General features: G+C 43.5%; 1 protein-coding gene across 10 annotated transcripts in view; it reads right to left on the reverse strand.

The window, feature by feature from the left end:
* The window catches only part of ARHGEF9 (Cdc42 guanine nucleotide exchange factor 9), a 253,933-nt gene that overhangs the window by 116,713 nt on the left and 113,509 nt on the right, over positions 1–23,711 (reverse strand). The window contains exons 1-2 of one of the 10 annotated variants that reach the window (XM_033137885.1): positions 11,340–11,496; positions 6,708–6,769 (exon numbers count right to left, since the gene is read on the reverse strand). The exons of 3 other annotated variants lie outside the window; for them this stretch is intronic. In XM_033137885.1, the coding sequence (XP_032993776.1) occupies positions 6,708–6,737 (30 nt within the window). In that variant the 5' untranslated portion in view covers positions 6,738–6,769; positions 11,340–11,496. Of the gene's footprint in view, positions 1–2,860; positions 3,032–6,707; positions 6,770–6,875; positions 6,990–11,339; positions 11,497–23,711 lie in introns of those variants that run through there. 6 more of the 10 variants (XM_033137887.1, XM_033137886.1, XM_033137891.1 and 3 more) reach the window with 6 other exon arrangements.

A 23,711-nucleotide genomic window follows, 5' to 3' on the forward strand; every position in this document is an offset into this window, starting at 1 on the left:
TGCAATAAAGACAGAATAATAACTTGCATTTACTGTACTCATAAGTTATCACTGCTAACTGCAAAGGGAAGGGTCAGTACTGTAGCTACTAATGGCCCCATGATTATTTATCATTTTGCAAAGGCTGTGTGCAGACTTTGGTAAAGGGGCTCCCTAGAAAGAGGAAGGGAATGCAACCAAGAATCCTTCAAGCTGCCCCAAACTTCTGATATGTGAAGAGGAAGCACAGAGCAACAGCTGTGATGGGAGCAACACTGTGGCCCCAGCAAATTTGTGGCTACACTCTGGGGCTTAGCCCTGAGTGCTGCCTTGAAATGCTTTGCTTGTGCGGCATGAACCATAGACTGTCTGAGCTGCATAATTGCAGGCATCAAATAATTCATCATCATCATCACCACCACCCCCATATTAGAACAGTAACAATTGTGGAAAACACAGGCATCTAAATATTGCTTGACAAATAAATACTGATTGGTGGGACTGAATGAGACAAAGCCCAGAAAAATTAACATGGAAAAATCTAGTCTATAAGAATTATTGAAATAATCCTCTTAGGAGCAAATCTTCAATCTTGTTCACATAGCAGGGGCACTTGATATGTCAAAACCATTTCTGTGTGCGTAGCTCAGAATACAAGTGTAGCTGCTTAGCAGCATACCTTAAAAAGAAATTTTAAAATCTGGGGTGACAAGCGATTTATTTCTTGAATTTGTACGTCACATTACTGTAGTGGAAACAACAGAGCCCTGAGCCAGCTGCACTTTGTATCTAGCATTCTTGTTCAGTCCTAAAGCCAATGTCCCACTTTACTTTACACCCACTGAAAACAAATTAACAAGTACTGTACAAATAAAACTAGGGGCATGTATGTGGCTCCCTCCAGACTCACTAACCAGAATGTATCCTTCTCTCGCCTTCCATACATGAATTTTCCTTCCCCTTCCATAGTTGACTGTGGTTTAGCAATACATTAGCACTGAGACAAACCATACTTGATGCATATTGTGGTTAGGTAAACCATGGTTTACTCAGAAACCATGGACTGAAGTAATATATAAGCATGTGTATGCCAAACCCGATTAAGAAGAAACCATGGTTAATATTAACTATGGATACCTTGAGCGCGCAGTGTTACAACAGAGATTAAAACTAAGAAGCAAAGGGAAGGGGATTTTATGAGAGAGAGAGAGAGAGAGAGAGAGAGAGAGAGAGAGAGAGAGAGGGAGAAGAAGGAAGTGCAGAGTGCAAGGTCTCAAGGCTGGCTCCCAATTTACAAAAGATAGTTTGCAGGGAGTCAGCAGGGAGTCTGGGCTAGGGATGGAAGAATCTATCAATTTCAGATTCTCATTTTTCCAGTCTTAAATTCAGTTTACCCATTTTCTGCTTCTTGGAGAAGAGGGAATCATAAACAAAAAATCATATGCATTTTCATCCACACTCCTCCTAATATAAACATTTTTGTACACAATTCTGCCTATGTACACATTTTTGCATGCCTTTTCCTCTAATGCATTTTTCCAATGCCACTTCCACTCATATACACGCCTGCTCACACATCTCCCTAATATATGCAATTTTGTACACATTGTTTTAATTGACAAATTGCATCATAAAATTCTGATATGCATAAATTTCAAAGGACAGCCGTGTTGTTGTTTTCCATGTCTTGGTTTGCAAAGTGCAAACTAGGTCAGTTTGTATTAAAACGCAAACCAAAACTAATTCCTCTCCGATCCCCATGCTGGGCCTAAGATAGCTCATTCCATAGTCCATGCAATTGTAATAACCCTATTATTGTTGCTCATAAAGAAGTTGTGTGTGTGTGTTTTAATCTCATTCCTTTCCAGCAGGCAAATTCTCTCCTGGAGTCTTGATGACACCATCAGAATCATTTTCACAGCTGCCTGTTAAGGTGGCCCACAAAACAAAGGACATTGTGCATTCAAGGACTTGGAGCCAAAGGAAAGGAGTCACTGAACAGCAGGCACCTGCCTTCCACAGGGAACCAAAAAGATGCACATGCAAATATATCAAGAGTTATCACAACAGAAAACCCAGAAAAATAGAGATTTCTAGATTTGCCGTTGTACAGCAGTGGGCATCCGAAAGATTACCAGAAGCATAGCTCAGTGAGAAATGCCTTCTAGGTCAGCGACAAATAGCATAATAATGTACTATGAATAATATGTCATTTTGAAAAGATCAGCATTGGGAGCCTTCTCTTGGTCTGTTCCTGAAATATGATAGCAAATACAGCCTGGTCTTTTATTTACGTATTTATATTTATAAATAAATTATAAACTATATTTTGGCCCTCAAACGGAACAGCAGAAGCGTTTACAATAAATACCTCAATACAATAAAGGTGAAGGGTAAGAACATTGTAACGAGAATCGGATTCTCTAAAAACTTCCTTTAAAAACAGCACCAAAAGAGGACTAAACAACACTAGAGAAAAGCAGAACAACACTTATATTCCAATGAGGTGCTGCCTTTCACACTCAGATATATAAAGCAGAATTCTTTCATTCACTACTACAGAGAAGCATCCACCTCTGGGGAGACCAGCAGAGTTTGTTCAAGATTAAACAGCAAACTCGTTCACCAAATTACGAGCACAGAACAACAGTGCCCACACTTTCCGTTACATGCAGAATTTATGGTGATTTGTTTTTATTTATTATTTTTGCAAAGTAATAGCATTTCCCCCAGTAAGTCAGCGCTGTTAGGACATGTAGGAAAATACATTTGCTGGCCTAAGTCAGATGCTCTAGCAGGTTTATTGTGATCCTGAGGAATGCTGAAACAAGGAGAATCTTAGTTATAAGCATTGCTATGAGAATTAAGAAGTCCTGCTCACCTTAATCCCGAATATTCTCTTCATACCAGCTCAGACAGAGGAAGGCTACCTCCCAAATTTTCAACACTGTGCAGAGCAGTCTCTTCGGTCCTTGTCTGCCCAAATACTGACCAGGATCAAATGCAGCTTAATCTGAGAGCTTTGGTAGCCTTACAGCTAAAGTGAAAACAGGGCTGTGGCTGACCCCTTTTAAGTAAGGAAAAAAAGAGCCCAGCTGGAGGACACATTCTCATATTTTTGGTTGAGTACTGAACCTAAACTATTACAGACAGGAATCAGTAAAGCTTAATGGTTTTTCTTGAGATGCTCCACCTTTTATGTTAATGAATATCTAAGTCTCTTAACTACCGTAGTCAACAACATTTTGCAAAAAAAAACCACCCTGAATTCAAACACACTAATAATGTTCCAAAAATATCTGCTCAGTGGTGGAAGGTGCTCCCTGCACATATTTCATGCAGCTAAATTTCCTGGATCGTGTGTGTGTGTGTGTGTGTGTGTGTGTGTGTTTATCCTGGAAACACCACTTTAAAAAAACAGGAGGGAAGGCTAAATTTGAGGTATCCTAGATAAGACTAGAAATGGATGAGCCCGGATACCTAATTATCAGCCTGGTTTCCATGAGATTTCCAAACCAAACATGCTCAGACACATACAGAACATTCCTGTTCATGCTTTCTCAGAAGTAAATCCCATTGATTTCAAACAGGATTCATTCCCAAATAATGGTGCACAGATTTGCAGCAGAAAAAGAAGGTCAGTTGAGCTGCATTAGTAGCAACCCATCTTATGAAAACAACTGTGATGCAAACAGTGCGTACAACCCAGCTGAAGCCTAAGTTACACGTAACTGCAGTTTGTCTAGATTTGTTCCCTCTTACTCTTCCCTTCGCCCATTCATGCATTCTACTTCTGGCATCATACAGATTGGAATCTCCTTGAGGCAGAGACTCTAACTTTTTTCACTATGTCACATTGTAAATCTCCACACTGTATGGTGACATAACAGCAGTATGCTATTATTAATCGTCATGGCCTGTATCCAGCTCCCCTGTATTCAGGGTACACCCTTGGAAATCACTGGACTTGTCAGTCATAACCAACTTAAGGCCATTGATTTCCAAGGGTCTACTCTGAGTTCTTAATCGGATACAGTGCTATATCTATATACCAGTGCAGTGGAAACAGACATTACATCCTTCTGAACAACTGGAAGCTGGCTAGCTTGAATGTAGTAAAGTGATGGTAATTATTGCATTTACCATGATGTACTAGGCCCAGGCCCAACTGCACACTACAGGATAGAGATCTTACATGAAAGTGAGAGCAGGTGAATATGACCCCATGTTTATCTAGAAGTGTATTCATGGCACCCCACTGCACAAAACCAAGCAAAGTGCAGGTAGTTACAGAAAAAGCTCTTAGCTTCATTTTAGCAACTCCATTAATAAATACACAATTCTTCTTTTTTGCTTTCATTTCCATCTCACAGCAGACAGTTGAACCATTCATTTTTTTAAAAAAATTTGAAGGCTATCCTCAGAGCCGTCTCAAGGGGATCTGCCGCCCTGGCGCGGCTATCCCTCCGGCGCCCCCGCCATGCCGCCTCTCCGCCGCCTCCCTCCCGCGCTTGCCGCCCCTTGGGAGGGGGGTGGGCGAGTGGGGGATGAGGGGCGTGGCGCTGGAGCGGCGCGGGGCTCTGCGCGCCCTTCCAGCGCTTCCGGGATGGGAGGCGAGGGCGGCCGGCTCGCGCTCCCGCGCGCAGCCGGGCAATTCGCGCTCCGCGCGCAGCCGGACGGCGCGGCGCGGCTGGGCAGCTCGCGCTGCATCGGGCGGGCAGGCGGCTGCGCGCAGAGCGCGAGCTGGCCGGCTGCGCTGCGCCATCCGGCTGCGCGCGGGAGCGCGAGCCGGCTGCCCTCGCCTCCCGTCCCGGAAGCGCTGGAAGGGCGCGCAGAGCTCCTGTGCTCTGCTGGGCAGCCAGAGGGCATGGCGTGGCCGGCCAGCTCCCTTGCCGGGAGTCAGAGGGCGCTGCCGGCAGGCGCTGCCAGCGGGGCTGGAGGGCGGAGGCGCCCTCCAGGCCATTGCGCCCTGGTGCGCCGCGCCACCAGCCCCAATGGATGAGACGGCTCTGGCTATCCTTGAAAAAGATCCATTCCGTCCAAAACAAGTCAGAAAACTTTTGAAATCCACTTGCAATTTTGCAAATAAAGGTAAAACTGCTCTTTGATTCTAGTTCGCAAAGAATTTTGGAAGCTTAAAAAGTTAAGTGTTATCCAAGAAGTAAAACACATACAAATCACAAGTGCCAGATCTACTGTTAGCTGCCTTTAAAAAACTTATATATAGAAGCTAGATCTCCTTGGGGCACAGCTTAGCCAAAAACGCAGCCTTACAAATGACAAACACTAATCCAGATTTTTGTCAAGTGCCTTAACAACAAATGCGACCTAAATCTCAGTACTTGTATTTAATATAGATTGTGCCTTCTTGCCTCTTGGGCTGCAATTCTGTGTATGCCTACCTAGGAGTAAGCCACATTGAGCATAGCTGGTCCTGCTCCTGAGCCAACATGCAGTTGCACTGCACTAATGATAAAGCTTCCTCACCAACATAACGCAAGCAAGTCATCAATGAAACGAGGGATTCTCTGTTGGCCTATTTGCTTGCCCTGTGAATGCTACAGATAATGGTGCTCAATAAAGCAGAAGGCAGTATTATTTTTAGAAATGGGTTGGGGGAGATATATGTTGCAGTACAGCTAGCATGGGAGGATTTAAAAGCAATGGATTCAACATGGAAAAGGAGGAGGGCTAAGAGAAATCCCAGTTGTCTGCGGGTTCTCTAAAATGGAAGATAAAATGCTATTCCCTCCCAACCCCCCTCTCTAAAAGGAAAGTCAGGTGTCACATGAAATCCGTCTACAGTGCATCGGATGAGACGAGCAAGCCCTCTTCTGGTTTCCTCAGTAGTCTTCCTTCTAAGAGCATCTATTTTTAGGCTGGAGCATATAAATCACTGCAGTTCACACTACGGCACACCATTTCCTTAGAAAGGAATGCTAAAAAAGCAGCATTATCTACTTCAACTGATCCTGGCCACCAGCATATTTTAGCCATCTGCATTGGTTTTTTAAATGCCATGTGTCATCTAACTGAAGGGTATTTCATCAGGCATCTCTCACAGCCAGCCCCCCCCCCCACCCTCACCCTACCATAAGAATGCGAGGGCAACCTCCTCACCTCATGGAAGCATTGCTTTGGGTCATCTAACAAAATGAGGCATTGAAGAGGTAGCATAACCTTCCAGTTTTAACAGCTAAAAATAACCACCATTAAACCCATAATCTACTGAATACAACAGGCCATTAGATCAGTCATTCAGCAGAATTACCAGCTACGTTCCAGCAACTGGCAGTATTTTTAAGTATGCTTTTAATACATCGGCTACATTCATATACAGTTAATGGAGATGCACATTAATACGGTACCCAATTCAGCTCACGAAAAGAAACACACTGTAAATGCAACATATCGAATCAAAACCTTTCCTCTGTTTTTTTGGGTTGTTTTTTTTGCTCCATATAGAGGCATTGTTCACAATCCATTGCACACACAAGCGAAGTGCAAACAGAAAGATGCACAATTACACCCATACATACATGCAGGCAGGCGGGCGGGCAGGCAGCATTCACCCAGAGAAATGAAGGAAAGGCATTTTCACTCAACTAGCATTCATTACATTTTTTTTTAATGGTCAGGACAGCACAAGACGAGACAATGAACCATAAACTATGGGTTCTAATAATTTAAAATAAATTGGGGGGTGTTTAAAAAAAAAGAAAACTTACATTGATTTTTGGCAATTTTCCTTCGGTCATTATACACAGCAGTTGGGCTGTGTACAGAATACCTGATCCAAAGAGAAATATAACCACATTATGAAAAGAGACAGGGAGGGAGGAAGAGGAGGAATTAGGTTAGGCATGCAGCTGTTAACAAACGTTAGAAGAAAGCACCTCTCTGCCGGGTACCCCACTGCCCCCTCCAGTCAGAAAGACTGGGATCCAGTTAAGCTTTCCTGCCACTGTCTGAACTGGGAAAGAAGGGGGAAGCTCCCTAGCTACCCTTGCCCTCCACTGAAGTGGAGATGGGGGGGGGGGACAGGGAAGAGAATAAATAAATAGCTATTCAGCCTCAAATGCTCATGCAAAAAAGGCCGAGCAGCCAGCGTCAGAAATATCCAGAGCTCGCCTATTCCCCCTCCCTCTTACTTGACATGTGAAATTCAGAATGAAGGGGGAGAGGGGGTGGAGAAGGAGGGAGGGAGGGAGGGGGAGAGGGAGGGGCTGGAAATGAAATAAAGGAGAGTTTGAAGAGAAGAATAAATAAAAAATAATTTATCCTATCAGCCTGGAAGGATTCAATGTACTAGCCACCAGGAAAGCCCAATGGGTCTGGCATCAGCAGCGGTGGCATGAGAGACTGCCTCCCCCCCCCCCACATCCAGAGCATCAGGAGGGAGGGAGGGAGGGAGGGAGGGGGGAATGTGTCAATGCTCCTCTTATCTTGAAAGGATCCTGGAGCTTTAAGGTGGTGGATTACAGATCAGGAGGAAATGTGCTTTTTTATTTTTAAAAAAGTACAGTGGTGCAGGGGTTGCTAAGATACAGTCAATAGCTTTATTCTTGGATATTGTAGAAAATAATGCATCTGAGGCTTTTATCTATAAAGTACATGTGGTCACAGTTGCTAGGATTTCTCTCTCAGATTTGTCTATGGGGAGGGGAAATGCCATAGTTGGAGGGTTGCTATACATCCAGGAGGGGAACAGTGCTCAAATTTTGGGGTGGGGGAAAACATAAGGTGGAGGGGTTGATGAAATACACAAGCCTCACTCCTTGACTATTGTCAACTGTATCGAAATTCTGACACCCCTGGTATCACCTAAAGCCGTCGCTAAGGGAACTTATAATCACAAAAGATCAGAGAGGCGAGATACCCCTCTGCCCCGTCTTGTGATTTGAACACCAGATGGAGAAGGAGCAACTTTGCAAAATTTGAGGGCTTCTGATGCCATAAAGCAGGATAGCTCAAATTTGCATGACAGGTGGGTGACATATTGTGCAGCAGGTGTATGGAGCATCCATTTCTAAGACTACAAAGCATAACCACATGCCATTGCCTACAAAACTGACCTCTGTTCTCTCTTATAAAAATAATGACAACTCAGCAAAGGGAACTTGTGACTCTCTGGTTGTTGGGACTTCAGTTCCCATCAGCCCTAGCCAACATGCCCAATAATCAGGAATTATGGGAGCTGGAGTCCAACAACATTTGGAGGGCACCAGGTTCTCCACCCCTATTCAAAGCTGAGAAAATACTCCCTCCCTCTTTAAGGCTTATTTTGCCCATCAAGCAAGCCAAGTTATCAAACCCAAGACACAAAACTGTAGTTGCAGTTTTGTCCTGCACACAGTAACTTGTGCGTAAGTTTCAGTGATCTCAGTGGGTCTTTCTTTTAAGTTATATGCTATATATTTATATAATCATATAACACTACAGCTGGAAGGGACCCAACCAACACCCTGCAAACTGGGGTACAAGTAAGTATCATGGGTTGCTGGTTCTTGTTTTGTTTTTAGTACTCTATCTGCACAGCTAATCACAAAGTTCAGATGTTCTCAGAGTTCTCTGCCAACTCCAGGCAAACACTCTACCAGTAGGCAGAGTATTAAAAATGGGGCTGTTTTCAAAATATATCTTTAAAACGTATGCAGCAAGCATTTACTAATAATTCTTCACAACTGCAATCCTAGGCAGCTTTACCTGTGAATCAGTTCCATTAGACTCATTAAGTCTTTTACAGTAAACAATATTGAATTAAGGCTTTTAACTTCTTGAATCCACTCACAATTTTAACCCATTTGCAAGTTTTCTATCGCCGCCACCCCCCACCCTTAAACTCCAGGTGACACAACATAATGTCTGAATCTGGCACCCACTGTTCTTTATGTGTGGGGTGGGGGAGAGATATGATTCTGAATTGCAGAATTCCAGACAAAATTTAGAATTCAGGCATCTGTTGCTCTGGCAAGGAGTATCAGCATCAGCAAAATAATATGCCTGTTGCTATAAACTAACAGGCACCCCCAAATTAAAGCATCTAAAGGTACTTCAAGCTTGATTAAATGCACCTCCAAAATAATGAATAAATAAAAAGCACCAGTGATGTAATCATAATGAGTCATGAGAGCCATGCCAAAAGAAAACGGATCCTTTGCATTCTAAGTGTTCACACATCCATATGCACACACATGCATAGAGCAAACTGCCAACATCTGGACATGGAGAAATCTGATTCACCCAGGTGGTGGAATCTGACAGTTGCCAAGTGCTGCCTGTAGCTATTTGTTTTGGATAAACATGTTCAAATCGAACATCAGAGAAATAAGCAGCATTCTGAAACGCTAATAAAATCCATGTATCTTATTTCTTCCTCTTAGAACTCACCCCGCCCCCTAGTTCCACCATTCAGTCTTTATGCCAGATGAATGAATGAAAGATATCATTTTAACTTCATTATAACAATCTCCTCTTTCCTGGAAAGAGACATTGGATGAGGAAAGAGAACCCTGCTAAATGCTCCTGTGTTAAGGGGACACCAACTTGTGTGTCTAAATACTCAGGGAGTGAAATATTCCAAGCCAAATTGTATCACTGAATACTTATTTTAATTTTAAAGACTACCCACCCAAACTTGAATGCAGTAACACCTGTTCCTTCTCTTAAAGCTACAAGTAAGAGAGAAGGGAAGAAATCAGGAAACTTGGAAATCTAAGCAATAGGTTATGAATAAAAAGCGGTATCACAATATATTTCTATATTAACACCGGTTGTGAAGGTCAGTGAATTTTTTATTCCTAAATTTGCCAAATCAACCAGAGGTAACCAGAATCACTCAGTGTTCCTACCCAATTTTATTCTTTTTTCTCTCTGTGATTTTATCAACTTGGTCATGTTTTAGTTATTTTCAAACACCAGCACTTCTACCTTTGTAAAATTATGTGCTGGTGTTTTAATTCATTTCAGACACCAGCACTTTTAACTATTTAACCATGGTGTGCTAAATGGTAACACACACACATACACACACACACAAACACACGGCAATGGATGGGCATGATGTAAGCAAATAGAACAAGATAAAATTGCCTGTGCTGTTTCTCCCTGCAAATAAATAAATAAACAGCAGGGAAGACTGCAATCAACCATACCCTTTCTATATATATACAGTATCACAGCTTCAGGAGACATATGACACAAAGGTACATTTTGTACCACTTTGACTTTGTTTCATCATACCTGCATCCCTCATACCCCCCCCCTCCGCCATGCAAAACTATCTCTCATGGAACAATTTCATTTTCTTTTTAGGAAAACCAATGGACACCTCTTTGCCAGAGTCTCATAAAACATAATTTAGCACTTCATTCTCAAGGAAATCAATGTGAATTAAGTCACCCTAAGCTACCCATATTTGAATCTTGTTATCTAAGTGGTGCGTAAAGCTTTTTTTTTTCCTTCTCCCCTCCCTACCCCCACTCCCCCATCCACCTTGACAGACCAAGTCACTGAGAAAACATGGCTTCAAAAAGAAAAAAAGGGGGGGGGGAAGCATGCTTTAAAAGGAAACAAAACACCTCTTCTATTTGCTTCGCCAGTCTGCAAAGATGGGAAGTACACTAATAGCCGAAGCCCAGCTGGTTGTGCTTCTAGTGGGCTGAATGGAGCAGCTGTGAATAAGCAGTGTAAAAGCAGATCTGAAAGGGTTGAAATGGGGGCCAGAAGGTCTGAGGATTCTAATCGCACTGCCAAGGCAACCAAATAAAATAAACCTCTCCCCCACACACTCTTATTTCCCAATAGCTGACTAAAGCTTTCAATGACATTCCTTTCCTCTCAAACCTCTTAAATATATATCAGGAAAATGCAAAGCTGAATGGGCACTCTCTCCTGCCCTGCAATCTCCTTTGCAAAGGCATTTGATTCCCACTTACTTGGCACAAAGCAAGCCTTATTTTGGTATTAAGCCAAAGCATTCCAGTGCCTTTTTTCCGCTTTAAGAAGTAATAATAAATGTACATGCACACACTATGTAAAAAAATTAGCAGTGCACCCATTGCTCATTATTATGATGCAAACCCACATTTCACTTTGAAATATTTATCTCCCACTGATCGTTTGCAAACAACAAGAAATATAAGCAGGAATTAATTCAGTATAGACAAAGATATGGAGCTATAGCAGCACTCTGTGTCTACCTAGATAGGTAGGCACAGAGACACTGGCTTAGTGTGTGTGTATATATATCTGTATATCTATATCCATCAATATAGAATTAACTGGGCATTAAGCAGATACACTTACAGGCATACTTAATAGACAAGACATGACAAAAGATTTAGGGAGAGATAATATACCAACGTCATACAGATCACAGCGAGGCCATGTTGAATCTCAAAGCTGCTCTCCCCCCTCAGTAAAGAAATTCCTCTCTCTCTCTCTGTTATGTGTGTGTAATCTCTCCCTTTCTCTCTGGATGGATTTTGTTTGTTAATTTGGAAACTTGGGGTTTTTGTTTTGTTTTGTTTTGAGTTTTGCTAGTGGTATGCTGCCGCCGCCTCCTTCGCTGCTGCTGCCACCATCACCAACTCAGGAGCAAAAAAATAAAAGGAAAAGGGGGGGAGAAAGGGGGAAGAGAGAGAGAGAGATCAAAAAAAGGAAGGAAAAAAACACACTCCAGAGTCCATTCAACGGGTGCCCAAGAAGAACATGAGGACGACATTGACCAGCAGGAGCACCACGATCACAGCGAACACCACCACCGTCTGAACATCCAAGGTCATGGTGCAGTGCAGAACACTGTAGTGCTCCAGATGTGGAGCTTGGAGGCTTGGAGCTGTCAACCTCTGCTCTGTGAGACTGTCCATACATCCACCATGCTATAGGAGAGGAGGAGGCAAGGGAAAGGCACCGCTTCTCTAGCTCTCTGGCTCCCTCTTTTCTCCGCTGGCTCTCTCCGCTTGTGGGGTTTTTTAGGGTGGCTGGTTTGGAGGATGATGTGGTGGTGGTAGAGGCTCTGTTGGGTCTGTCTGCTTGTGTGTGTGTGTGTGTGGAGGGGAGGGGGAGAGCGTGCACGCGCCTGTTGCTTTGTATATTCCTCTCTCTCTCTCTCTCTCTCTCTCTCTCTCTCTCTCTCTCTCTCTCTCTCAGCCCCTGCTGGAACCTGCGATGCAAAACAGCAGCAGTATCGCCAACTAGTTGAGCGCTGGAGAAGATGCACAAGGAAGGGAGCAGGAAGGGAAGGAGCCACAGGAGGGGGAGGGGAGTCTCCTCAATGCTTTCTTCTTTTCTTTCTTCGCTTGCGATTGCCGGATGCTGCTGCTGCTGCTGCTGCCGAATCCCGCAAAGGTCCTTCTCCCCCAGGAGCTTGCGCGTGTGTGTGGCTTCGGCTCTTGGGTAGGGTGGGGAGCTAGCTGCCTTTGCCCGCTCAGTTCGCCAAGGCAGCGCCGAGCAGCAGCAGAAGCCTGGCCGCGCTGGAGGGCTCTTCAAGCCGCCGCCGCCGCCGCCGCCACTCCTGCTGCTGCTGCCGCATCTCTCGTCGCGAGGCGGACCCCCTTCGCATACGAATCAATTGCCAGCAGCCAGGCGGGCGGGCGGGCGGAGGAGAGGCGGCGCTGTCACTCAATGGCAAGGAAGAGAAGGAAAGGGTAAAAGGAGGAGGGAGAGGAAAAACTGGAGAGGAGCAAAAGCTCCAAGCATGGAAAAGCAAAATCCAATTTCCTTCTACTTCCTTGTTACTGCAGAAGTTCCTTCTTCTTCCCTTTCTTCTTCCTCCTTCCTATTTCTCCTTTCATCCCTTTCCTTTCTTTCTTTCTTTCTTTCTTTCTTTCTTCACACTTCCCTTCCCCCTTCCTTCCATTCCTTCCCCTTCCTTCCTTCCTTCCTTCCTTCCTTCTCCCTCTCCCCGCCCCACATTTCCTCCTTCCTTCCGCTCTTTCTTTTCCTCCTGACCTCCATTTCTTCCGCAAGGGAAGGAGGCGGCAGTGACTCAGGAGCAATAGAAGAAAAAGGTATTGGATGCTGTATCTGGCAGGGTAGGTCCATCTGGTCCAACATCTCAATTCCAGCGGGGCGGGAGGTGGGGAAGGCAACCAGGTGCCTCCGGATTCCGGAAACCTCACATGCAACAGTGTGCTCCCATTACTATCCCCGCATCCCAGCGGCTTGTGTTCAGAGATAGGCAGCCTCTGCATATAGAAGTACCACTTAGCTATCCTGGCTAGCAGTAGTCACTGGCAGGTTGTCCCTCTATGAAACAGCTTATTCTTTTTAAAAGACTTGCATCATCATCATCATCATCATCATCATCCAGTTTTGAGTGCTCCACTTTCAACTTTCTGCTTAGCCAGCCAGGCCCTTTCCCAGCATACTCCATTCAATTATGGTGAAAAAATGGTGTCACATGTCCAGGCCTTCCGCTTCCTCCCAACACCCACCCCAGCATAATGGCAGCTGCATTTTGCACCAGTTTGCAAGTTTCCAAGCCACTTCTAGAAGTAGCCCCATGTAAAGTGCATTTATCCAAAACTCTGGTCTTAACACAACCACAAAGGTGCCACAGGCATTCACTATTCAGAGGCTCCTGGGAAGCATTTGCCCACTGAGACCATCCACTGCATCTTTGCATGAGACATTGCTGAGGGTTCCCCTCCTTTCTTACAGCCTTAGTCAGGGGTAGGTAATTCTGCCTGGTGGGTTGCTATTATGGCTCAATCACAACTTCACAGCAATCTTAATTGTTGAATGTTTCTATCAATTTCTGCCTGCATTAAAACATTTGTGGTCGTTATTAGGTTCATCTATTTGGCAATTAATTTGAACAATTAAATATAATGGTAATTTGTTTTGCTTTTGATGCTTTTGAAGGCAAATGTTTCATGACATTGTATTGATACGTTGTTAACCGTCTCAGAACCCACTCTGTGAAAGAAAGATGGAGTAGATGTGTTGAAATAACTAACTGAAAGGATGTATTTTTGGAATGAAAGAGAGTTGAAGAAGAGTCTGGGGGTGGGGTGCGGGTGGGAAGAGGCACTTTTGTAAAATAAAAACTACCAAAAGGAAAAATATAAAAACTATGCTGTCACAAATGGAACCCCAATTCTACCACTGTTCTAAATTGCCCGGAGAGCCTCCAAAATCTTGCCTCAGTTCAAAGTGGTTGTGATAACAAGCACAGCAGAGTGCAAGTGCACCAGCAGGAGTGCTGGATTGGCACTGTTGGCATGTTTGCACCACACCAACCTTGTTGCCACAGTGTCCCTCCCTCTCTCTTATCCCAATATACTGCAGCAACTCAACTGGACTGATGTCAAGTGAGTGGCACAGCCTCACCATGTCGTTTGCTGCTGTTTAAAGCCCTGTTTTAGGACCAAGTTAACTTAGGGGGCATCTGCACCCATACGAACCTACCCATCCCTTAAAATCTATGTTAGAGGCTCAACAGTAAAAATCATTTGGCTGGTAAGCACAAGGAGCAGTGCCTTTTCTGCAATGGCCCCTCACAGACCTCTTTTGAATGAGTTCTAAAGAGTGGCCCTTGGGGATTAAATGTGAGGCTAGCAGTTGATTTAGAAGAGTTGGGCCATGTGTCCAACACCAGTTTTAGTGTATTTCATTATGTTTATTTGCCCGCTTATAATCAAGTTGAGCAGTTTTATTGCTACATTTTAATTATTGCTATTGATGCATTTTAGTGATTGTAAACTGCTTTGTGAGATGATTGTTCTAAAAAGGCAACCTTTTAAAGTGATCAGTCAAAAAATGCAAGCCCTCCCTACTTAAGACAGTCTCCTTCCAACTCATGGAGGGCAATAAGAACCGTAACGGGGGGTGGGTAGGGTGAGGGGTTTCTAGTTCAGTAGTATGTGCTGATCCACCTAATTCATATAGTTTTACTTGCAAACCAAATGCCGCTGCTGCACCAACCCCAGCCAGCCACCTGCCTGCCTTCTTACTAGGTTGGAATAGAACTGGATGACAGCTCCTTTCTCCTTGGCCTCAGTTTTCTCCTTTGTAGAACTCAGCAGGGGTAAGAATTGGAGCAAAACTGGAATGATTTGGCTCCACCTGTCATTTGCTCTGGCTCCACCTACCATTGATCTCCCTACCTTCCACTCTACAAGTCCTAATGGGCACCAGCCATCACTACAGTGAAGGAGCTTCTGGCATAGAAGAGCTTCATTATTTCAGTTTCAAATGGTGCAGCCCAGATGCCAGTTGACCACTTTTGAAAGACCCAGTCCTAAAGTGTTTGCTGAACTAATGCAAACATGCTAGTCACTGATATACTGGGCTCATGCTTAACCCATGCATTCTGCATAGCACCATGGTGTTAAGTAGGAAATAAGCAATGGACATTGAATCTGTTTGCTTCCAGACAGGTGTGACTGCTGACATCATCACAGCATAGGTGAGACTATTTAGCATTAGAAGTGGCATCAGCCCTTGATTCTCTCATGCCATGCTTAAAGAAGGAAGGGTTGGCTCCACAGCCATGTTGTGCATGGCTGCAGTCCTATAACACTTACCTGCGAGTAAGGCCTATTTAAGTCAATGGGACTTACCAACAAGTGGTTATGCTTAGGATTCTGCTGCTAAATGGCTGGACTATTGCAGTTTTAAGAATCAGGAATCTATATTTTTAAAAGCTCTTTTTTTTTCTTTTATCTTTCTCCCCTCAAATAATGCCAGAAACAACATTTATTGCTTGATTTTTAAATGAAAGAAAGAAGTAAAATAAATTTATTGAGAAATTTTAATTAGCAGGGCATAATAAATGTATTGCCCCACTATAAATTTTGTTTGATTCATTTTCTAACATTTGCATCCCACTTTTCTTCAATCGCACAACCAGGAGGCATGTGTATGGTTCTCAGAAGGTCTCCCATCCCATCAATGACCCAGACCGGCTTCTTTTCAGCAAGGGTAATGGGCTCATGTGCCTTCAAACCATACACAAGGAATAGCTGTTAATGGACAACATGGTTTACCTTTGCTTTGTGCCTGATACTTGAGAAAATTTGACTGCAGTTTAGGAAACATGTATCTTGCAGCCCATTTCTTTTCTCTATCTTTCACACTCCAGGCAACCCTAATATTTTGGCCTCCTATAAGCCATGACTGTATCTCCTCTAACATTTCTCCAATGAAAATAGGGAGAGCCTAAGGAAAAGTGGGACATTTTGGGATCAAATCAGAAACTGGGATGGCTTCTGTAAATCCCGGATTGTCCCTGGAAAATAGGGACACTTGGAGGGTCTGAGATTGTCACTGCCATGATCCAGGTCCTTTTGTTCTCCCCCAACAGCCCCTGTACTAAACCTTTCTCCTGGTGAGCCTCTGATGCTGCCCCAAATTGCCTCTTTCAGTGCCCTCCATGCCCATCATCAGAGTGAAATGCAAAAGTATAGAGGTGACTGAAGAGGTCCTTGATTCACAATAACTGCTAATCAGCTTAAGCCTCGTGGAACATATTTTGTATTCACAGCACAATGGCATTAAAAGCCTTGCTAGAAGATGGAGGCACTGTGTGGGCAGAATTGATGCCATTTCATTCATCCTGATCCAGAACAGCAGGAGAAAATGGAATGAAGAGGGGTGAAGGTGTGTGCAGTGGGGAGGGGAGGGGAGGGGAGGGGAGGGGAGGGGAGGATTAGAAGGATCCAAGAAGGCTGTCGAAGGAAGAAGTACCTTCAGGAAGCTCTTGAAAAAAAAGAGAGATGAAGCAACTCCGAAAGAGGATATTGAGACTCCTACTCCATCAAATGACTCCAGCCTCTTCCCCCCCCCCAACATCTCACTCACTAGCTTTTGAAAAGGCATTTATTTATTTATTTCCATTTATGAATTATGAAACTTCAGAAATGATTCAACAATAATATGTCTGGGATTCAATGGCCCAAGGATGGTCAAATGCTTCTGGGAATACTTCAAGCAGGGTTTATAGTCAGTAGGCCTTGGCTGGTTTTTGCCTCAACCCCATGTCCTGTAAAGTATACTGCCTCTGAACATGGATAGTCTATTATTAACTTTTGTGATTAATGGTGTGCCATATTTATTTAACAATAATTGTTCCTACACTTCCTCCATGGAGCACAGATCAGCAGTGCACAGTGGTAAAGGCTATGGTGGGAAACATTGTGAGGTATCCTAACTGACATCGTGCAATACAGTGGTGCAGCCTAAGACCAAACACTAGAACTGCCCTTCCCGCATGGAAAAAGGAAGGAAGGAAGGAAGGAAGGAAGGAAGGAAGGAAGGAAGGAAGGCAAAAGTGTATGTGGGAATTCAGTCTACTGGTTTGCCTTTAAGATAAAAATCCATGGTTACAACGAAAGTTGCTCCCACAGTTGCCATTATCTTCAAGAGGCAACAAGGGGGGGGGCTGTTCTTCCAGGGTTAATACCACCTGTTTAAGGGGTGGGGATTTTTGTTAAGTCTAAACCACAGAGCCTAGGGCTTGCCGATCAGAAGGTCAGTGGTTCGAATCCCCACGATGGGGTGAGCTCCCGTTGCTCGGTCCCTGCTCCTGCCAACCTAGCAGTTCAAAAGCACGTCAAAGTGCAAGTAGATACATAGGTACCGCCCTGGTGGGAAGGTAAACGGTGTTTCCGTGCGCTGCTCTGGTTCACCAGAAGTAGCTTTGTCATGCTGGCCACATGACCCAGAAGCTGTACGCCGTCTCCCTCGGCCACTAAAGTGAGATGAGCGCCACAACCCGAGAGTCATCCGCGACTGGACCTAACAGTCAGGGGTCCCTTTACTTTTTTATGGCTTAAAACTCCCTTTGCAATGTGGCTCCAAATAAAACTGGGCATCCTTACACCTGCTACTTAAAGAAAGTCAAACATGGATGTGTTTTCTAGTACCATTAGCTGCTAGTGGCCATTTGAATCATAGGAAACTGTCTTATATAGAGTCAGACCATTGGTTCACCTAGCTCAGTATCGTTCACTGGCTGACAGTGGTTTCTTGGGGATTTCAGACAGGGTCTTTCCCAGCCCTGGGAGTTTTGAAACTGCATGGAGAATAGATGCTGTGCTACTGAGCTACAGACTCTTCCTCTAGGAACGTGTTACATTGATAAGTATATTGAATGGTGGTGTTTGTGTGTTTGTTTTCAATATGTAGCCTACATTGGGATCACTCAGCAATGAATTACAGGATAAAAAATAAATAACAATGACAACAGCAATTAATCATTCAAAAATTGCATCTCCTGCTCTGTTATTTGGAGGCAACTGGACACCCTCAGATATATGTCCTATTGCCCCATACAGTGAGCCACCAGGTTCTGTGATGTGTTCTTGGGCTGCACCCATCCAGACTGCCCATTGGCTCCTCATCACTTGCAGGGACTAGAAAAGGTTCCAAGTCAGTTTGGGCAACAGCAGCAGTTTCACCTGGTTGACCACCTGGTTGACCACCCTGACTTAAGGCTACCTCTCCTTCCACAAGTGGGCAATGAAATGTTTGAACTGGTAGTCCTAATGATTTGTAGTTGAATGTCTCTAACTTATCCTGTTCTGCACCCCATTAGCATTTTATTTAAAATGTATGCATCTAAAAGTTAGCACTCCGTGAAATGTATATTAATTGTTTTTTTAATTTATATTTTATCTTAACAATTATAACTCAAGGAATGATCTAGCTGCTGCAACCCTCCTCTCCTCATATCTAAATGATGATGATTATTATTTTCAGCCTCAAGATGGTAATCAAGAGCCAAAAGAAAAATGGCGCACTAGAAACTATATAGTTAGTTAGATATTTAAACAAAAAGCAGAACTAAAAACCTCGCAGAAGGAGTTACAAGAAGTAGGGAAGTTTTCAATCAGCTGGCCTTGTAGGAGGAAATGGTTTAACGAAGCTGTTCACTGCACAAATCCACCCTCTTGTAACAAGGGGTCAAGAACATCCTTGTTCAAGAGGCACCTACTTCAGTTGACTCTTCACGATCAAGAATAGGAAAATAATGCTGCGGCCATCATCACAAACCTGTGAACCAAAAACTTGTATGTCTCATACAAACTTTTCAGACGAACATCCCTTAGCACATCGTCTATTTGTTTCTCATTTTGGTCAACTGAATTAAACCCACTCCTCCAGTTACCGTACTTTTAGAGGTCAATGGGAAGACACAATGGAATGTCAAACACTTTCTGGAGGTGTGAAAAAATAATAACTTGCACCCCTTGGGCAACGTTCCCATCATACTAGGAATTGTAGTCCAATGCACCTGGAGGGCACCAGGTTTGTTTATTTATTGTATTTATATCCCACCATTTTCTCCAAGGAGCTCAAAGTCCTTCCCCTATTTAATCCCTACAACAACTCTTCCTATGAGGTAGCTTAGGCTGAGAGGCAGAATCTGGCCAAAGGTCCCCCAGTAACTTTCATGGCCGAGTGGGAATTTGAACTCTCATCTTCTAGTGTGATACTTCAACCACTGCACCACAATGTAGGGGTATGTTGTCCTAATGCAGGTGTGGGGTATCTTTGGTCCTCCAGATGTTGAGCTATAACTCCCATTAGTCCTGGCCATTGGCCTTGCTTAGCTACGGCTGATGGGAGTTGTAGATTAGCAACATATGAAGGGCCAATTTGTCCTAGGGCAACAAACTGAAGAAACCAAACAGTATGGCCATAATCTTCCATCTAAAAGATGTGAGGGGAGATTATAGCCAAGTTTACACATGCAGCAGAAGGAGGTGATAGTCTTATGGTGAAAGAATGGGACGATACCACTTCCATTCTTGAATTCTCCCTTGCATTAAAAATGAAGACCAAGAACATGGGCTTAGACATTTCTCCTTGGTGTGACAACCTTCCACTTACAGAGAGGTTTTTGCACCAAGGAGCATTCAAAAGCATCGTCTCCTGCCTGCACCCAGAAGTGGAACAGCCACTCTTAACCACCTTAGGATTCTACCTAAGTTCCTCATTCTACTACATGTATAGACCAGGTCTTAAAGATTCACATTCTGTATCTGTGCTACAAGTTGACGGCTTTCTTACAAATAAAGAACTGAACTATCGGACACCGATTGGCTCAAAACTTCAAGGCTGTGTTGAAATTTGAACCCATGACATGGAAGTACAAGTTCACATGGTTTGTTAGATCTTGCTGCCTCCATGTTAATACAGTGGTCATTGTTCCCTCCTTATTGATTCGGCTATCATAGGAGGATCATTTGGTATGATATTTTTGCATTTTTAAATTTTATTTATATTATTTAATTAATCCGTATGCTGTTTAATGGCAAAACTGCCTTCCTTACCAACTTAAGAGGGTAAGAAGGGGCATTAAAGCTCCTCTGTGGCTGTTATATGTTAATGTTAAACATTCCCTGTTGAAAATTAATGGTCTGAATCTCCATTAAATGGTAAACTTGTTACTTAATAATTATCTCAATACTTCACTTCAAGGCTCCCACCGCGAATCTATGCAATTTCAAGTATATTCCAGCACAAAATGGTTCAAGTTGATTCAATAATCAATAATATTCAAGTGATTTCTTGCACTATCCCATTCCTGTCTCTAAATGTTTAGAATAGGTTTCAGTCTGTCTAGAGATAAGGGCCCAGAGTTCAGTGATAAGCTATAAGCTCTGCATGCGGAAGATTCCATAATCCATTTCTGGCATCTTCCACAAAAAAAGTTCAGATAGCAAGAGATGGGAAAGATCCTGGAGAGCAGTTGCCAGAAAGGTGAACGGTCTTATCTGGAACAATACAGCTTCCTAATGTATGCTATTTTTTAATCTGATATATACTATATCAGCGGTGGGCAGAAGGTAGATTGAGTTACTTGCAGATCTGTAGGAGATTTCCAGTAAGGTCTCTGATTCAAATTTGTTTAGCCACAGCCAACATTTTATTTCCTAAATTTGAAAAAGAAAAGAACCTGCCATAATCAAGTTAAGGTGGGGGGAATCAGGAATGGGATTTGGGGGTCCCCCATGAATTTAATTTATGTACTAGGGGAGTAAAAATCTTTGGCATCCTGGGTTGTGCCAATGCTAGTCCTCTTGAAAATAATGGACATGAAAGTTGGCCTGTGGGAGATGTTTGGATAAAATATGGTATATGGTTTTGTCTGAAAGACCAGCTTACCAAAATAGTGTAGTATGAGGGACAGCTAATAAAAGTAAGCTTGATACAATATGGTGGCCCTTTATAGACTATGTTAACAATGTGGGCATTTACAACAACCTCATCAAGGCAAGTTACATTATTGAGGTCTTACATTAGCAGACTGAATTCTGGCAGATACCGGTAGTTTCTGATCGTATTTTTAGGCCACTTTGGCTTCTTCTTGACTTCTCCTGTATTTCTTCCACTGATTTATACTTTGGTTTTTCAAAGTACTCTGCCAGACGTAGCCTATGCATTTTATAATGCAGTTTGTTCTGTTAATAACTTCTCAGTAAAACTAATTTACGCATCTTTTAAAAAGTTGGTCAGTGGGAGAGGGAGAGAGGAATTAAGGATCTGGCCCATCAGCTGGATGCAGTTCTCTACCCCTGAGCTAAAGGAACATACTTGGCTGCAGACAGTGCTCCCAGCTGCCAAACAGCAACCCAAAGAAGCTTCTACTAAGCTTCCAAAATGTGCTCAGGCTTACCAACTACTTATGCATTGGGAATCCTCCCACACTGGTCTCCAGCTAAGACTGGTATCAAACCACACTCGTAGTCCAGGGACTTATTGTCACCAAATGACCCTGTTTTTTGGAACCTGGACAAATTTCTGCCTGTTCTTTTGCTGTTCTTGTTGTTAAGTTTGCCCTAAAATATGCATCAAAAGCCAGGAAAAAGAGGTGTGTCTCCAGCATTCACTGGGAGCTGCATAATGAAGATGCCAGATGTACCGGGTACTCTCTGAGGGAGTTCCACAATTTTGGGGCTGCCACAGAGAATGCTGGACCATCACCAGCCTAAGCTTCTGAGGACCCTCAGCAGATCTTAGTACCCAGGAGGGTCTACAGGGAAGGAAGTGGTCTTTCAGGTATCTGGGGCCTGAGTCATTCTGGGAATGCCTTGCTCAGAATGTGTTTGTGAAGGGTGCTGAGTTCCCCCACCCACTTGGAAACTCAGCAGAAGAATTTCCCGTCTCCATACAGCTCCACTGCTATCTATCAAAACGCAAGCAGGTGGAGTAGAGGTTTGCTAACAGTTGGTAGGAGGGGGAGGAACTTGGGTGGTGAGCCTTGATGTAAGAATAGGAATGTGGTAAGTGCGTCCAATTTAAATATATGAAACTGTAATGGATAGGCTGGCAGTGATGCCTCCATCAGGTGGCAGTTCTTAGGGTAGCATTAAAAGGCTGCTCATCTTATGAAAGAAACATAGGAACATAGGAATCATAAAATCATAGAATTGTAGAGTTGGAAGGGACCCCGAGGGTCATCAGTTGCAGATGAAGTCTAAGTGATGAAGCCAGTGGTGATGCTCTGCCTCCACGGTCAGAGGCAGCAATGCTTCTAAATAACAGTTTCTGGGAGTCACAGGTGGGGAGAGTGCTCTTGTGCTCAGGTCCTGTTTGCATGTTTCCTACAAGCATTTGGGTAGCTACTGTGAGAAGAGGATGCGAGACTAGATGGGCCATTGGCCTGATTATTCACTGTTATCTCCTTGGTTGGCTTTAAAAGAGGACTGGACAGATTCATAGAGTATAAGGCTAGCAATGGCTGCTAGCCCTGGTTGCTATGTTTTCCCTTTGCTGTCACAGGCAATAATGCTTCTCAAGACCAGATGATGGAAGTCACAAAAGGGAAGAGTGTTGTTGCACTCAGGTTCTACTTGTGTTCATCACTGTATTCCTTTTGGTGCCCACTGAAGACATTCTTATTTAGACAAGCCTACTCAGGTGTTTAGAAAGTTTGTACGAGTTTAAATTCATTTTAGTCTGTTATCTTGTGGTTTTAACTTTGTGTATGTTTTAAATCATGGCTGTAAAAAAATCTGCTAGTAATTTTATTAGGGGTGATTGTGGTTTTTTTGTTTTTGTTTTTTGTAAACTGCTTTGAGGTTTTTTCCTACAATCAAGTGGTAATACTATATAATTTTTATGAAACAAACAAACAAATCTGGGTGGCCACTGTGAGAAAAGGGTGGTGTGATCCAGCAGCCTCTTCTTATGCTTGTGTGTTCACATAACAGAAAGGTTGTGGATGGAAAGGAAGAGGAGGAGATGGAAGGGGGGGTGGGGTGGGGGGAGGAGAAAGAAGCAGCATCATGTAGCTGTTCTGGGCGGGTGTTCCAGAAATCAGTACTAGACAATTACTTTGTTGCATTGCTGATCAGATGCTTATCTTTCATCTTCTTACTGGCAACTGAATTATTTTATGATGTTGAAGAAGATACTCCAAAGATTTTAGCAACCCACTAGCAATGACGCATGGAAAAATACCCTCATGGGAAGCTGGCATGAATAGCCATAGATTAAACTGCTTAAAAAAAAAAGATGGATGGATGGAAATCAGTGTACTCAACCATTAAACAACTGAATACAGTGGAGAGAAGCTGAGCAAGCCTGAAAAAAAGGGATGAAAGGATTTCTAACATTCTGATCCCATATTGTTTTGTGGCTTTGCTCTGCCTGTGTTTCCCACCTCCTGAATCCCAACTGAACTAGGAGCATTTCTAAAATTAACTTTGGAAACTGAGCACACAAAGTTAGCCACGGTGTCCACCGCCCACTGTCCACCCCCCGCTTCGGCTTTA

This window comes from Lacerta agilis, chromosome Z (genome assembly GCF_009819535.1).
Source record: "Lacerta agilis isolate rLacAgi1 chromosome Z, rLacAgi1.pri, whole genome shotgun sequence".
Taxonomy (NCBI): domain Eukaryota; kingdom Metazoa; phylum Chordata; class Lepidosauria; order Squamata; family Lacertidae; genus Lacerta; species Lacerta agilis.